The sequence below is a fragment of the Rhodnius prolixus genome, unplaced genomic scaffold, assembly GCF_049639745.1.
Source record: "Rhodnius prolixus isolate KJV_2025 unplaced genomic scaffold, Rpr scaffold_1, whole genome shotgun sequence".
Lineage (NCBI taxonomy): Eukaryota > Metazoa > Arthropoda > Insecta > Hemiptera > Reduviidae > Rhodnius > Rhodnius prolixus.
The window spans coordinates 59,855,268-59,870,383 of NW_027411581.1; the positions used below are offsets into that span (position 1 = coordinate 59,855,268).

Genomic DNA, 15,116 nt, shown 5'->3' on the forward strand with positions numbered 1-15,116 from the left:
GGGGCTAACTCCTCTCCCATTCAATGTACAGCATCGAGACCCCCAAAAGGCACATCTACATAAAATTCCGAATCGAATGACACCTCATTCATGAAAATCGGTTCGCGCGTTTAGGCGCTACGCAGTTTACAAAAAAGGTAACAACAAGAACAAGAACAAGAACAAGAACAAGAACAACAACAATTTCTGAAAATGCCGTTTTTGCTCATTTTCGGCAACTTTTTTCTCGAAAACTATTAGATCTGGGTTGTTGCAAAAAAATTACAGTGATAAAGGAGGGTTTGCCCTATATTTTAAAGAAAATTTGGGAATTTTATCTTTTATAGAAAAAGAGAAAAAAATTGTCAAAGTTGGGTGTTTTTCAACGTTACGCTTTTTCGTGCAGTTTTTGACGATCAACCCTTATACAACTGTCCTACCGGACAGTTTTAATTCGCCTCTCGCTTTTATTATCCAGGTAAGATCATTTATGGAGGGCCACTCATTTATGTAGTTTAAATTATATTTTAAATCTTTATAAATTACTGAGGTTTTAGACGAGGTTGCTGCATTTACGCAATCTTCCAGAAATTTAAAACTTATCTGTTTTCTTAATTTAATAAAGCTATTATTAAGAGCTTCTGGATTGACAGCACCCACATCAAATCGAATTCCGTGCGAATGAAACAGTTCATTTTGAATCTTGAACCAATACAAATCTTATTAGAACAGAAGATTCATCTCTGGCCAAAGGATTGGCAAAGTGGATTATCCCTTGCTTCTGGCACATCCCCTCTTCCTAGAATTTCCCTAGAGATGCTGGATGATTGGTCATTAACCTATGGAAGGGACTGGAGGAAGATTGGTCTTACCTGCCACCAGTACGAGTTCATTGGTCAATGAACTACAAAAACATAAAACCTCTCTTTCATCTTTGCTCTGCAATACAGAATCCCAGTCTTCTTCCTTCAAAATCAAACATTTCAAGCAATGTGATAGTGTAGAAAACGAAACAGTCAATCAAGATTGAAGAACATTGAATCCATTGAATCGAATCACTCCTAGAAAATACACTAACCCTGGTTAAATTGAATATTGGTGATTGAGTACCTGCGAAGTATATATACTTGATGGTATATATTCTGTTGAGATTTGGATGGAATCAATCTACATGCTGTCAAATAGATTGACGGATCTAGATGGAGAGATCTTTTATTATTTTGATTAATGTGAGATTGGCATCCCACCTTTGTATTACCTCTCTCTATTTATTACAAAATACCAGCTGTGCACCACAATATCAAATTCTCCTAACTTCACTCACATTTTCTCTCCTTTGTTTAGTTACAAAGAAATATACAAAAAACCTTTATTTTGAGTTTCTCAAACTTAAAAAGTCAAATATGATATTGAATGAAATTATGAGTTACATTGAAAATACTCCAACTTGTCTGAGCTTCTTATTGGACTAGTGATTGCCTATAAGATACCCATAAGATCGCCGTTATTTGTTTAGTATTATTTTTGTAACGGAGGAAATTTCGGAGAAAACAAAAATTGCGATTTTCCTGGTTCATTTTCTTTCTTCCTGTAAGGCGAAGAAAAAGAGGCCAGGCTAGTGTACCGGAAGTATTTGCGGAATAGCTTCGTTCCCAAACTTTTACATCAGTATCCCGTCGTTTCTGTAGGAGAAAAAAGGGTACTAGGCGCTTCAAGTCTTTCTGAAGACAGTGGAAATACACCCTTTGACAATAGACTGCCCTAGTCATAGCGTTTTTTTCTTAAAGAAACATATTCAGGATGGGTATATGTAGTAATTGTAGTCAGTTAGTAGAATTGAATACTTCTACTTTGGGTAGTGATTTAGATTTAGATTTAAAATGACGGGGCACCGCAGCCACGGCAGCTTATTGTGCCTTCCCCTTAATTCTAATAGGTGAAACCTCCCCTTCTAAAAAGGTTGAGAGCTTTCCCTACTAGTTCCTTCGGCGCTATTTGGCCTCAAAGTTCTAAAGATGTCGTAGCGCAGTCTCTCAATTGCAACGTAATCGAACAACAGGTGAGAGGCCGTTTCCTCCTCCTCCTCCTGGCACAATCTGCACAATGGGTCCGAGCTAATAATCCCTATCTTGTGCAGATGCTTTCTGAACCTTCCATGCCCTGTGAATAGGCCTGTAATCAGAGTGATCTGATTCCTGCCTAAACCTAGAGTCACTTTGGTTCTTTGTTTGCACAGCAAACAGGATAAACCCTCTGGCCGTGTTTGACCCCAGGAAGCATCACCCAGTACTTTTCATGTTCTCTCCAGATCCAATCTCTGAGAGCCTCACGAACTGTACCCCTAGAGATCCCCAGGACTGGTTCCGGACCAGTTTGGGTAGAGATTGTATTGTATATCCTAAACATGGAAAGTACATAAAATGGACAGTTACCAGCAATAAAACTGCTAATGGTTCTTTAAGAGTTAGGCTTTTTGTAATTAAAGTATTAAAAAAAAACCCTAAATATAAATATAACAAGTCTACAAAGCTTTAAGTTTGGTTATAACAAGCAATAAATCTTCACCAATCTCCTCTACACTTTATTGAAGAGCTGGCCGAAAAATCTAATTTTGCTTATACAGGCCATCGTTCTTCAAAGGGATTAAGAGAGTGATAAAGTTCTGAATAGGCAAGGCAGAGCTACAACCCCCGGGTGGAGGTAGTGGTGAGGGGGTAGGCTTCAGTTCAGTGGGTTCATGAAAGTGGTTGTGACCGTTAGCAAAAGATGAATCTAGAAAGTGCGGGGAAAGATACCCAAGGAGATTACCGCACCGCTTGTAGCTTCAGCTTCGGCAGCGGTAAATATAATTAACACAGCTGATCAAATAACCTGATCAGAGTAAATATTGAATCAGGTTTATGGATTTATTTATACATTAAACCGTGATGAGAGGGGGCTACGAAGTTTACTTTCTTTTTGTCACTTTTTTTTTCTTTAAAAGGAAATGTGTTCAAGTCAGATTTTTCTAAATAAACCGGATGTTCGTACATGTGGTGAGGTTCAAGTACTGAATAGTAAACATTGCGCACTTGGTATGAACGAATCGGCTGATAGTTTCATCCAGTAATTTGATTTTAGATTGGTTATAAATAAAGTGAATTCAAGCATCATTCTTGAATTCCCCCTGAATCGTTCAGTCAGCTTCACATACTGAAAATTAGCCGCACTTCCAAGAGGCTTAACTTCAAAAAACAATTATTAAAAACGATTCACTCCGGGGATTCATATTCAGATTTGATTCTTTTTTCAAATATTTCATTAGTTATTTTAAGCCTTTACACTTAAAAATCCAGGTGTTAATTAGTAACCATTATATTTTATCCATCTTAATTGTTTTAGACCCAAAATACTGGCCAATTTTTTACTTTATATTATATTTTACTTGAATATTTATGGAATGAAACTATTTCCGTAGGTAGACCATGTGGCTTTGTTAACAATCCAGATTGTAATCTCCTGTAACTTTTTTTTTATTTTTATTTTATGTATCATTTTATCTAAACGGGAAATTGAAACTGGAGTCTGTGCAACATAGACAGGAAGTTGAGATAGGATTAAATTTGATTGAGAAAATATATTTTTTTAAACAACTTCTATCACTTGAATATGTATAGAACGAATGCAACGAATGGAATATTTAAAAAATAAATATATAAAAATGTACTCGTGGAAGTTGAAAACGTTATAAATAAAATTTCTGAGTTTTTTGGCACAATTATTTCATCTATTAGGTAAATAAATAAAAATTATAAATAATAAGGGCACCACGGTAGCCGAGCGGATATAGGCTAGACCCGCAAAGCTAAGATGTATTGTTGGTTTAGTGGGTTCGATTCCCCAGGTCTAGGCCTTGGATTTTATTTAATGGTTAATATGAGAGAATTATAGTAAAGTATGTTTGCTAGTCGCCTGCGTCCACGACACCTAATTGGTAGTTGGACGTTAAGCCCCGGCTGAAAAAATAGGTGATTACTTTTTTCTTTATAATTAATAAATTTGGCGTTTTTTTTTGAGAAAACGGTTTCATCGCCTTTTTTTCTAATCTTGGAGACATTAACTGTGCGGGAAAAAACTTTTCTTATTTGATTTGTTTTTGTTTTTTGAAAATTTTCTTTTTGTATATCTCTGAAGGATTCTAAGAGAGTTGGGTTTAAGAGGGGTAAGACAGAAAATTTGCTTATTATTTAAGTGTAACGGAGAGAAGATTGAATCTATCGTAGCCTCCTTCTTTTGATGAATATATAAAAATGTTGAGCATCAGTTTGTATTATTTGTAAATTAGAATTATAATATTTCAGTAAGAGAGAAGTCATATAAGGATTCTCCTGATTCCTGATTCTTCCCTTGGAAGGCTCTCCCCACCCTAGAACAGATATTTCACTCAAAGTGGCTAAAATTTTAATTTTCTTGTACGGTTGGCCTGTGCCAGGAAAAACAATTTGGCCGTGAGTTTGGTAAAGAATAATTTATTATTAACTGGTTTCCGTAATGTGCCCTTCACGTGAACATTTATATATATATATATATATATATATATATATATATAAAAACCCCGGGATGTATCCAGAATATAATATAAAAATACAGGCGTGAAGTGTAAGAGAAAGGGTAGGGGATTGTAGTGAAGTCATTAATCTGGGTGTCAAGAGTTTTGAATAATTTATCTCAACCTGGTTCCCATCTCCGTGAAAATGAAACTCTACTCCAGCGGGCTTCCCCTGTCGCCTCTTATATTACACTCTGTTTTTTCTTATTTTTCTTTTCTTCATCCCTTGTCTACTTCTTCCACTTTACATCCGTCCTGTCATGCTCTAGTTATCTTCTTCCTAGTAACATCTCCTATGATTATAAGGGAAAAGTATAAAAAAAAATGGAATATTGCGAAGTTATATAGTTTTTTTTTTAGGGAATGTTAAAAATGTAGCAAAAAAAAAACATACACCTGTCCGCTTTATCGTACTTCTTCTTTCAGTATTGACCTTGATTCTCCACTTCCTTCTTGAAATTTGTTGTTTAGAACGAAAGATAGAGATAGAAATTGGGCTGCCATAGTTTCAACACTATCCACAAACTTTTGTAAGACGATTGTTGCAAGCAGGAGTCTAAAGACTGGCCATAAAAACAATTTCTTGAAATCATGATGCCAATGCCAGTAGATCAAAGCAAAGTAGATCGTCTTACCAATGTTTGGGTTTATTCGGCCATTTCTGTTAGGAAGAAATTAGTGTAAAAGAAGTGCTAGGGATGTCTGTTTGTACAGAAAAAAAGAACACGGGCTAAAATTTTCACTGCCTGAGACAGAACTAATAGATTATTAGTTAGATAGATTATCATAGTCAAATCATGGGTAACCAGGGTAAATAGAATGAAGACTGGCCCAAAGTGTGAATTTAAAAATGAAATATAAAGATCTGTAAAGGGAAACCTTAAGCTTTCACAGCCAGCCCGCCTGTCATACCCGATCAATTCTTCAGGATCAAGAAATACACCCGAACAATACACCGCTTCTGCTCAAGAAAAGAACCCGAAGAGAAGGAAAAGTGATCAGTTCTCATGAAAATGAACACATTTTTCCAATAAAAGTTTTCCCTTTAATTCGGTCTCAATAGCTTAAAATCACTAGATATATTACATGTGAACAATGCGGTATGCCCCGTATTACTGATGGCTAGTCTTATGAGTTTTCATCATCAATGGATAAAACCGGGTGGTGTAGATTTTTGGTTGATGGTTTTTACTGTGGCTGGAGACGGCGCTGGGTGGCCGCCACTATTAGATATATTGGTCTTTCCGTCATTGATATATTGCTTTGTAAGATCGTTTCTCTCTGCCTCTCCTTTCCTTCCAACTCTCTTCACAAGCTGTACCAAAACCCAAGTCCTATATAGGCACCGTACTTCTAGTAATGGTTGGTATAGACAGATACGAGTAGCGAGAACCTGTTGGTGGTTGTGGGCTACTTTTTCCTTCTTACAGTTCTCACATCTTGAACCTCTGAAAACGTTGGAAAAGTAATTTTCACTAGGGGAAAAAAAACAAACTTCTTACAATTGGCTGTGGAAATGAGTTGAAAAAATTACGAGGAAAAGTGAGCACAAGTTTTACTTGTAATTGATGGTGATCGTACAGATGTTTAATTTCACTTTTTGCCGGAAGTACGCGTTCAAGATCCGCGTTCAAGAACAGGAAGAAGTGGTTTTAATAAGTTGGCTTTGTCTGTCTGTCTCAGGTAAGCATAGCTCAAGTACGGAAAAGCATTAAGTTTGATATTAAACTAAATTAAAGAATCCTACCTCCCATCATCTTGAACCAACTACGGACAAAGTACGCTACCTTGGACTGCACCTAGACAAACGGTTGACATTGGAATCCCCATACTAGACTGAAAAGACTAGAAACTAACCAAACGCTACAAAACTTCTCGCCAGACTACTTGACAAACGTTCGAAACTTAACCTACATAACAAAAGACCTCTTATACCTGTTGTTACTGCGACCTATTTGGTCATACGGCTTCGAAGTATGGGGATAGACAAAGCGTTCCAACTCACTACGCCCCCAGGCATTACAGTCGAAAATTCTACGAAAATTACTTAACGCTCCGTTCTATGTATCTAACCTCACACTATCCATAATGACCTCAAAATCCCTTTCCTTTACAGATCTTGCTAACACTCGTTTCTTCAAATTTCATTCCACTCTACAGCAGCTCATCCTAACCCTCTCATAGAACACCTATCTTCCTCCACATTACCAGGTAATCCTCTCTAAGGAGATTGATGAGAAGATGGCCTCGTGATCTACTCTTATCGTGAGCAGTATAGCAAAGCCCGTTACTGGAGTGACACCAATTTTCTTTTCTTTTTTCTTTTACCATATTTGCTGGTTGCAACAACCGTTGCAGTGGTAAATTCCAATAAAAGATTTTTAAAAAAATTGAAAGAATTACGACTTGACTAGCCTGTAAGTGTGGCAAAGATGTCTGATCAGTGTAAGTGCTATCACTGTGACGTGCCAATTGGCGACGTTTGCCTCACTGACTACTGGAGTCATATTTTTACCGTTTTTTCAATGGTTTTATTTGCCACCTAGACAGTTACAAACTGAATGCATCAAAAAGTACGGAAGTGAAACTAGTATATACACACATACACAATTGAAGTTCCTGAAGGAATTATTAATAAACAAACGCTATTAGTATGCTGCATGCTCTCCGAACTCCTGGGCAGATCAGCCGTCGGAAAAAGAAGCCGGAGATTGAAGCACTTACTTTGCTGACTCGCACATACGTTATCAAAAGTTGCTTCATACAACTAAATAGAACACTCTTCCTTTTCTGCTGGTACAGTTTTAACTTCCTGTTTTTGCTACCTTTACTAGTCTTTCTCTATTTCTCTCTGTTCCTAAAACCTGCCGTCAATCTATTCCTGACAAGCCCACACAAATCGGTTTTCCATTAAGCTGTTGCCTCCCGGGCCTGCCATGAATTAGTAGTGAGAAAGCGGGTTTTCAATTCCATATCCACTGCCGCCTACTTGACAGCTTCTGGTTTCGAGACCACCTATGTTACACTCAAACCGTTCTCTTCTCCCTAACGTCAACTTCTCTCTTCCAAACAATAACTCCTTTTTTTTACCCACACAATTTTCTTAAAAACTTTTCGGTCATCCATCCACAAATGTTCCAAGCGCTGGAAAGAAAATATACTTCGTTTCATTTATTTTCTATCTATTTGATTGTTACTTGAAAAAATATTGTATTTTTGTTTAAAGTTATACTTCAGAAGAAAGGTAATTAGGTAATTAGTGGAATACTTTGTCTTAGGCTAATTAAGAAACCTCGGTTCTCCATTTTTGGCCAACATTCTGAGATATTTTGAGCCAAATTGACAGGCTAAGGAAGCTGAAGTCTCATTTTGAATGATTGGTATAGTGGTCATGAACGTGGCTTAGTAAGTGGGAGATCACCAGTTCCAATTCTATAAGCTACACCTGTACAAAGTAGGCGATTACTTTACCTTCTTTGCGAAAATATCGTAGACCTTCCTGTCAATTCTGTGTTGCTGATGATTGATAACAATTTTGGGATCGCCTGTAGGGAATATAAGTACACTAAGAAAATTGAAGAGTCAATCGAAGAGGCCGGCGATGGAACAATGGTTTATTCGGGAATCCCTCTTGGTAAACGAAACTGGATGACATCTAGACAGCCGGTGATCTTCCTTAGAGGAATTCTTTTTCTTTCCCAGATCCTAACTATGGCTGTGTGGACTTTTAAGCGCTTCATTTCTGAGTTTAAATCTAGAAGTATTCGTATTTAATCTTTGTAACAATTAGTATCATCCACCAATTAAAGATTTATTCTCTGCTGAATCCTAATAATTTTATTGAGATAAAATTAGTGTCCACAAAGACTTTTCATGTTCTGACAACAACAATTCAGAAAATAATTTAAATTCCTTCAAGATAATATTCTAAAAGATAAATGTTATAAAATTTAAATTAACTAGGACATTAATGGCTATTATCAGGGCCAGCTGACATTGTCGTATTCCATACATTCGTGCATAATTAGTGGATATCAGGACGGCCGAGGCAATGAAATCAACAACAAGCTGATCAGATCTCTGGGTTCGAGCGTACAGCCATTAATTTTGTGTAAACGAAAATAATGTTTTGGAACTAGGGATTCTGCAGATACCGAGATCAGTGTTATAATTCAGGCTCGACTAGTCACATTATAGTGCCTTGACATTCAGTGCAGTAGTTATCTAGTAAGTATAGTGTAAAACGGAAACATAAGTGAACTTGAAATCTCTACATCAAACTGATGCTGGGTGTAAGTCCGAAACCGCTTAAGGACGCAATGAAACTCGCTTACTACATCGTACTGATGGGCTCTATCCTCATTTTCAACTAGTTATTGTAGACATTCTCTGATGGCTTAAACAAAATAACATATATCGAGATTTCCGTTTTGTGCTGAACAAATTTACAAACAGACCAATTCTTTAGTAACACTTTTCCGTTTACGTCATGTGAAAACTCAAAACCTGGAAATATTGCTCTGGGTGTCAAGAGTTTTGAATAATTTATCTCAACCTGGTTCCCATCTCCGTGAAAATGAAACTCTACTCCAGCGGGCTTCCCCTGTCGCCTCTTATATTACACTCTGTTTTTTCTTATTTTTCTTTTCTTCATCCCTTGTCTACTTCTTCTACTTTACATCCGTCCTGCCATGCTCTAGTTATCTTCTTCCTAGTAACATCTCCTAAGATTATAAGGGAAAAGAGTAGAATATTGCGAATTTATATAGTTTTTAATTGCAAAATCTTATGAATTGCAAAAGAAATGAAAGATTGAAGACTCTTCTATAATTATTCTTAACAATCTTGACGATTCTAACATTCTTTACGCTTAAAATTGCTTTACTTCCGGTGTTCTTTTTTGTGTTCTGCTGAAGTGCTGCTTAATGAGACATCAAGATGTACCATCCTCTTCGCCTGAACGCCATCAATCCTCCGATTCTTGCTAATAATTAGGGCTATCGACAGTTCTTTCTAAACCTTTTATCGCTCTCTTAATTTAATAATATAACCAGAGTTAGTCAAATTATAACGCTAACAATTTTAATCTGACTTTAAAAAAAAAAAAAAAAAAGAAGCAAAAATCCTAAAAAATTTAAAAACTAATGAACGCAATTATGTTTTTTGTTTGTATACTTTTTGGGTGTTTAATGTCTACAAAATAAACAAACTCCGCCCTAATTTAATCACAGCTGTTTAAATTGAATGTAAACTTGTTTTTCGCAAAGAATTCAAGAGGAAACGCCCTTGTACATGTGAAAATTCATTTACATTTTTATCAAATCTAATTTTCCATTTATTACTTTGATATTTTATTCTCTTTAATATAGTAAAATGAAAAAGAAAAAATTCCTGATGGAGTGGTGGGTAGGTTAATGAAATAATGTTAGCTAACCACTCTACGTACTGACAAACACACTTTGTACGTTTTCTGTAATTATAACACGAACCTTTCAATTATATTGTTAACCATTTTCCATAAACGGAAAATTCTTATGATTTCCTGTAATCTCGTGTACTGACTGAATGTTCTGATTGGATGATATTAGTTTACAGAGGCCATTTCTTGGTCTAATGGGCGTGTTTCACTATTTACGCTTTAGTATAAACACGTTAATCAATATTCCGACTTGTCATTTCAAGGAAATATAACGAAGCGATTGGTTTCCATAGTTACTAGCGGTGCCAACATATTGCTATGTGTCTAAATGCTCTGACAGGTGGGAAATTACTCGATTGCACCAAGCAATGTATATAGACATTATCGATGTTAATTCAAAGATGGCAATCGGAACAAATATTACAATTTTTTTTTTTAAAAAAACGTTTATTTGGTTCTCTTTCACCGGTTTCCAGTACTCGCTCATCTTCAGGATGTCTTGGTAGACAGTAAGATATCGAAGAACAAAATTACTTACATTGAGATAAATATTTAACATTACTATGAAAGTGAGGATCTATAACCTGAACTGGCCTAATATTATAGCGTTTACGTTTTTAGGAAAATAATTCCATTTACAAATGTCCACAAAATTTAACCTTTAAATAGTGTCGGTTTAACCACGGGCCTAATCATCGTTTTCAATATTGTTGGTTAAACTGTTGTTGTTTGAAAGTTAGGAGTTTAATTGACATTAACTTTGTACATATCCACCAGAGGAACACATGTGTTAGGTATAACTGATTGTTTGTGGACAGTGCTAAAAGTTGTCCAATTATCACATCTTTGTAATTAATGTGAATCAGGTAGATGTAGGATCAGATGACTTTGAATACACAGCATCCACAGTTAACAATGCACATCTTCATGGTTATACCAAGCGGAATATATACCTCATGTGTGCGTGTTTATATCAAAAACCCTAGATGAATGTCCTCTGCCATCCATTGTTTTCATACAGGAATTTCCTTTCACAGACACTAGCGCTAACACATTCATATCTATTGTCAAAGATAAATGAAAGGGAAGATGTTGTTGTTGCTGATTTATTATTTTGTTCAGTTGAACACTTTTGTTTTTTGCTTTTTGTATACTTATAATTTTTTGTTTTTCCAGCACTCGCTGGAAAATCTCAATCGATCATTGTATTTTATTTATCGATTTATTATATTTTTTACATTCTCATGCCTGTATTGAAGTTGTGAAAAGTTTGAAATTGCGATTTCCTTTTAAAGTACAAATTTCCAATTTAAGGACTGGTATTTTGAAAACTGAAAAGCTTTAGTAAGAACTACGATTTCTTTGTTATTCCGAGTTGATTTTGGAAGATGAATATAAGATGAGATGATTAAATTTAATGATCGTTGAGGAAATTTTTTACGTTAAAAAAGTGTTCAACAAAGGTTAAAAAATGCATTTATTGCCATAATTTCGACAAATTTTTTGTCTTTCTCATTACAGGCTGTGAGCTGTCCCTCAATAACGAATAAGTTATTCATCCACTAAGATATCTTTCAATAACATCCTCAGTACCTACGCTTAAAAAAAAAAAAATAATATTGAGGGCTACGAGAAAGTATTGAGGGCTATGAATGGTTAGATTATTGGATTCCCATGCGGATATTCTGAGTTCGAATCCAAATGCCTCATTATCTCTCTTTTCACTCAGTTTATGACGGTCATTGTTTAAAGTACACTTCCGGAAGCTGGCAAAAAAAAAGATAAAGAAAAATCGGTAACTTGCTGTTAAGGATGAACAGAAAAAACTAGAAAAATAATAATGATCGATTATTATTTATATATCAACAACTAAGGTCATTGGCGCTCTGAGCTTTTTTTTCAGTATACTGCCGGCCTCTGGACAGAGTTCTCTCGTTACAGATTACCGGACAGTAGACAAGTAACAAGAGAAAATCTAAGGGCCATTCAGCTAGCTTTGAACCCGAAATTTCGGTGTGAAATCCTAGCACTAATCGGTTCTCTGATCATTATTAAAATACCAATGCTATTTTAGTCCTTAAGGAAGACCACATATTTGGTAAAGTTGACAATTACAATATGATTTAATACACAATATATATATTTTTTTTAAATTTATTTTATAATTTACAATCTGTATACGTACATTGTATACAATGAGTAAATGTGAAGAGTATGATGAACTGGTGCGGGAGGAGAGCAGGAGGAGAGAAACTACCCAGCGGTAGCACTCTCTAAAGGAGAATAATGACGTTTAGTTCTTCAGACTACAAGGAAGTCGCGGGGCCACTGGCGATTCAGTCGGCGAGGAGGATTATTAGGATTGTCAGAGGAAGCGAGAGACAGTACAAGAGGATTAGAGCTAGTCGAGAGAGTAGTATGGAACGAAACAAAATATATTTTTTTATATAGAGAAGAATAGTTGAGATCAAATAATTTCGGAAAGTTAAAGTTTTGGATGGTAAAACGATAATAAGTTACTTTATTGTAAAAAATAATTTCGGAGGATTAAATCTGTTGAATAGCTGGATTTGACTTATTCTCTACGATAGATATAGACGCATTAAAGCAATTCATTATGCGTTTATAATTAAACTGTAATCATGGTTTTGAAATTGCATTTCATGGATATTCTCCTAGTTATATAATATATTAAATACATATTACAGTATAGAATGACTTATCCCTAAGGGTTAACTTCAAACACATAGACTGACAGACACACACTAGCTAAAACATACAATCTCATTCAGTTTCCCTCTGGTCCGCAGTATTGTGGTTTAATTTAACAAGTTGGATGCCATAGCCGGACGTCCTTTCTCCAGAGTGTTACCAACAATAGACTGACTAACGGCGTTAGTACCGGCTTTGAAACACATATTACCACACCAGGTATATACCAACCATCTGTCTGGATATTCACTTTGTGCAGGCTATGTTGCTTAGTTTTAATTTCATGGGTGTATTGTGTTTGGCTTTCATTTAATTAATGATTTGCATATTTTTATTAAATTAATGAAGAATATACAGGAGTTGGTTATTTTTTTTTTAATGTTTAAATTAAATATTGGGAATCAATGAATTACTGAACTTCAGTGAGGATCTTTAAGCCCATGTACGTACGTCTGGTCACTAGAAAAAAACCGGAAATACTAACGTACAGGATGTAAAAAAGTCCTTATTCAACCAGCAGGATCTTGGACTTAATTTTTTTCAATAATTATTATCAAATATTCCTTATCAATACAAATTACTTCTCTCTATTCTATCCACTTTCTTTCCTTTAAGTTCCACACAAATCTTTTAGACGCTCCCTGGCCTGGAAGCTGGCATTGCCTAAGTATTTTTAGGCAAAAGATAGTCTGAAAAGTACTTTTTTCCCCTATGTTTTATCAAAAGATAAGCTCGCCATTTAATTTACTGCAAAAAAAAGTTAACTGTCAACATTTAAGCTGATTATTTCACGTCACTAAAAAATTATTATTGTTATTATTATTTTAATTTCTCTGTTCATCATCAGCGTCCAAATTAAAATAATAAGCGTTAAAAATATCCAGGCTTTTTAGTGGCTATAATCCAAGCAATTTTTTTTCACTACTGAATCCGATTACGGCCGTTCTGGCTAACAGTAAGCGCTTTACTCCTCCAAAACAATCCTAACACTCTAATCCCAGCTTTAACTATTTGAATAAGCCGGCCAAATGAAGCTAAATTTATAGCGTCCATCTTGAATTAAAAAAAAAATATACAAAAAAAAATCTGATGTAAATGCTTACCTTTATACAACTTGCTAGGCTTTTTTTTCAAACTTGACAGTTTTACTAAACGCTAGGTACCTCTAGGTACGAAAACAACTTTGATGTTATTTTTGCCAGCAAAGGATTATGTACAAAATCAATAGTTATTGTACCCTCTAGGTACGAAAACAACTTTGATGTACAATAGTTATTGTACGAGTGGGATGTTGAGGTCGTTGTAAAGAGTGAGGTTAGTCACCGTAGAATGGTGCGTCAAATATCTGTTATAGATTTGATTGGGATGTTCATACTGCCCATATGTTTGTAGGTTCGGCTGAACCGCACAGCTCTAGTCCGTAAATCCACGAAGGTTTGAGGATAGATTTGTATAAGCGCCTTACTTAGTAATATTAAATATGTAAGATATCGACTGAAATAGTTGAAATTACGTTTAATTCAAAGAATCTTCTATTTAAAGGAAGAACAACCGATTTTCCCGACACTCAAAACAGCAAAATGGAATTTTACTCAAAAAAAGTTATGAGTAGTGAATCTGCCCACGTTACGCCATTTTATTTAAACTTAGAACTTAAGCAATTCAATCATTTCTGGTGACTTTTTATATTAATGGTAGGGCTGTACTTTACCATAAAATGGCCCATTAGAGGAAAGCCTCTCTTTTCTTAATCGATTTTTTTCTCTGAAAAACTGTTTCAAACATGTGTTCGTTAAATATGGTGAAGATTTTATTTCAAGGAGCTTTCTCTATAAAAAGTTTTGCCCAAAATTTCTTTTAGTTTTAAGTGATTACTCTGTTCAAAGCTATTGTCTGCTATTTCTGGAGATCGATAACTAATACTATTTTGTCTTTTGTTTTTTCTCCAGATGGAACATTCTCGTGCGGTCTGGGCATGTTCACGTGTCCAGAGAAAAAGTGTATACCTTCGGTGGCCGTCTGTAATTATGAAAAAGACTGTGAAAAAGGAGAAGATGAATTCCAATCCTGTCGTAAGTATTTCTCTATTCAGGATGTATATTTATTAAGATAATATTATTAGGGTGATGTGTACCAAAATTCTTGGGAGGATATTCACCATTTTGAGAGGATAGAAAATATAAAAAGGCTTATTTCTGTGGATAAGTATCCTTAAATTTGGATTCATCTCCTTAGAGAGGTACAGGTATATTCACATTTATGTTAATCTTCCAGCTGATTTATTAAACCAAAGTTTTAACTATATTCCTGTCTGTAAAGGAAGTAACGTAAGGGGAAATTATGGAAGTAAGAGAAAGAGAGTATTCTCTTTAACTCCACAAACTATCTCACTATTTCATTATCACAGTTTTAGGATAT

At 35.3% G+C, this 15,116-nt stretch overlaps 1 protein-coding gene across 4 annotated transcripts in view; it reads left to right on the plus strand.

Moving 5' to 3' along the window:
- mgl (low-density lipoprotein receptor-related protein megalin) overlaps positions 1 to 15,116 on the plus strand; it is a 635,024-nt gene that overhangs the window by 512,363 nt on the left and 107,545 nt on the right. For all 4 annotated transcript variants that reach the window (XM_074120029.1, XM_074120036.1, XM_074120039.1 and 1 more), the window contains exon 2: positions 14,648 to 14,770. In XM_074120029.1, the coding sequence (XP_073976130.1) occupies positions 14,648 to 14,770 (123 nt within the window). The remainder of the gene's footprint in view (positions 1 to 14,647; positions 14,771 to 15,116) is intronic.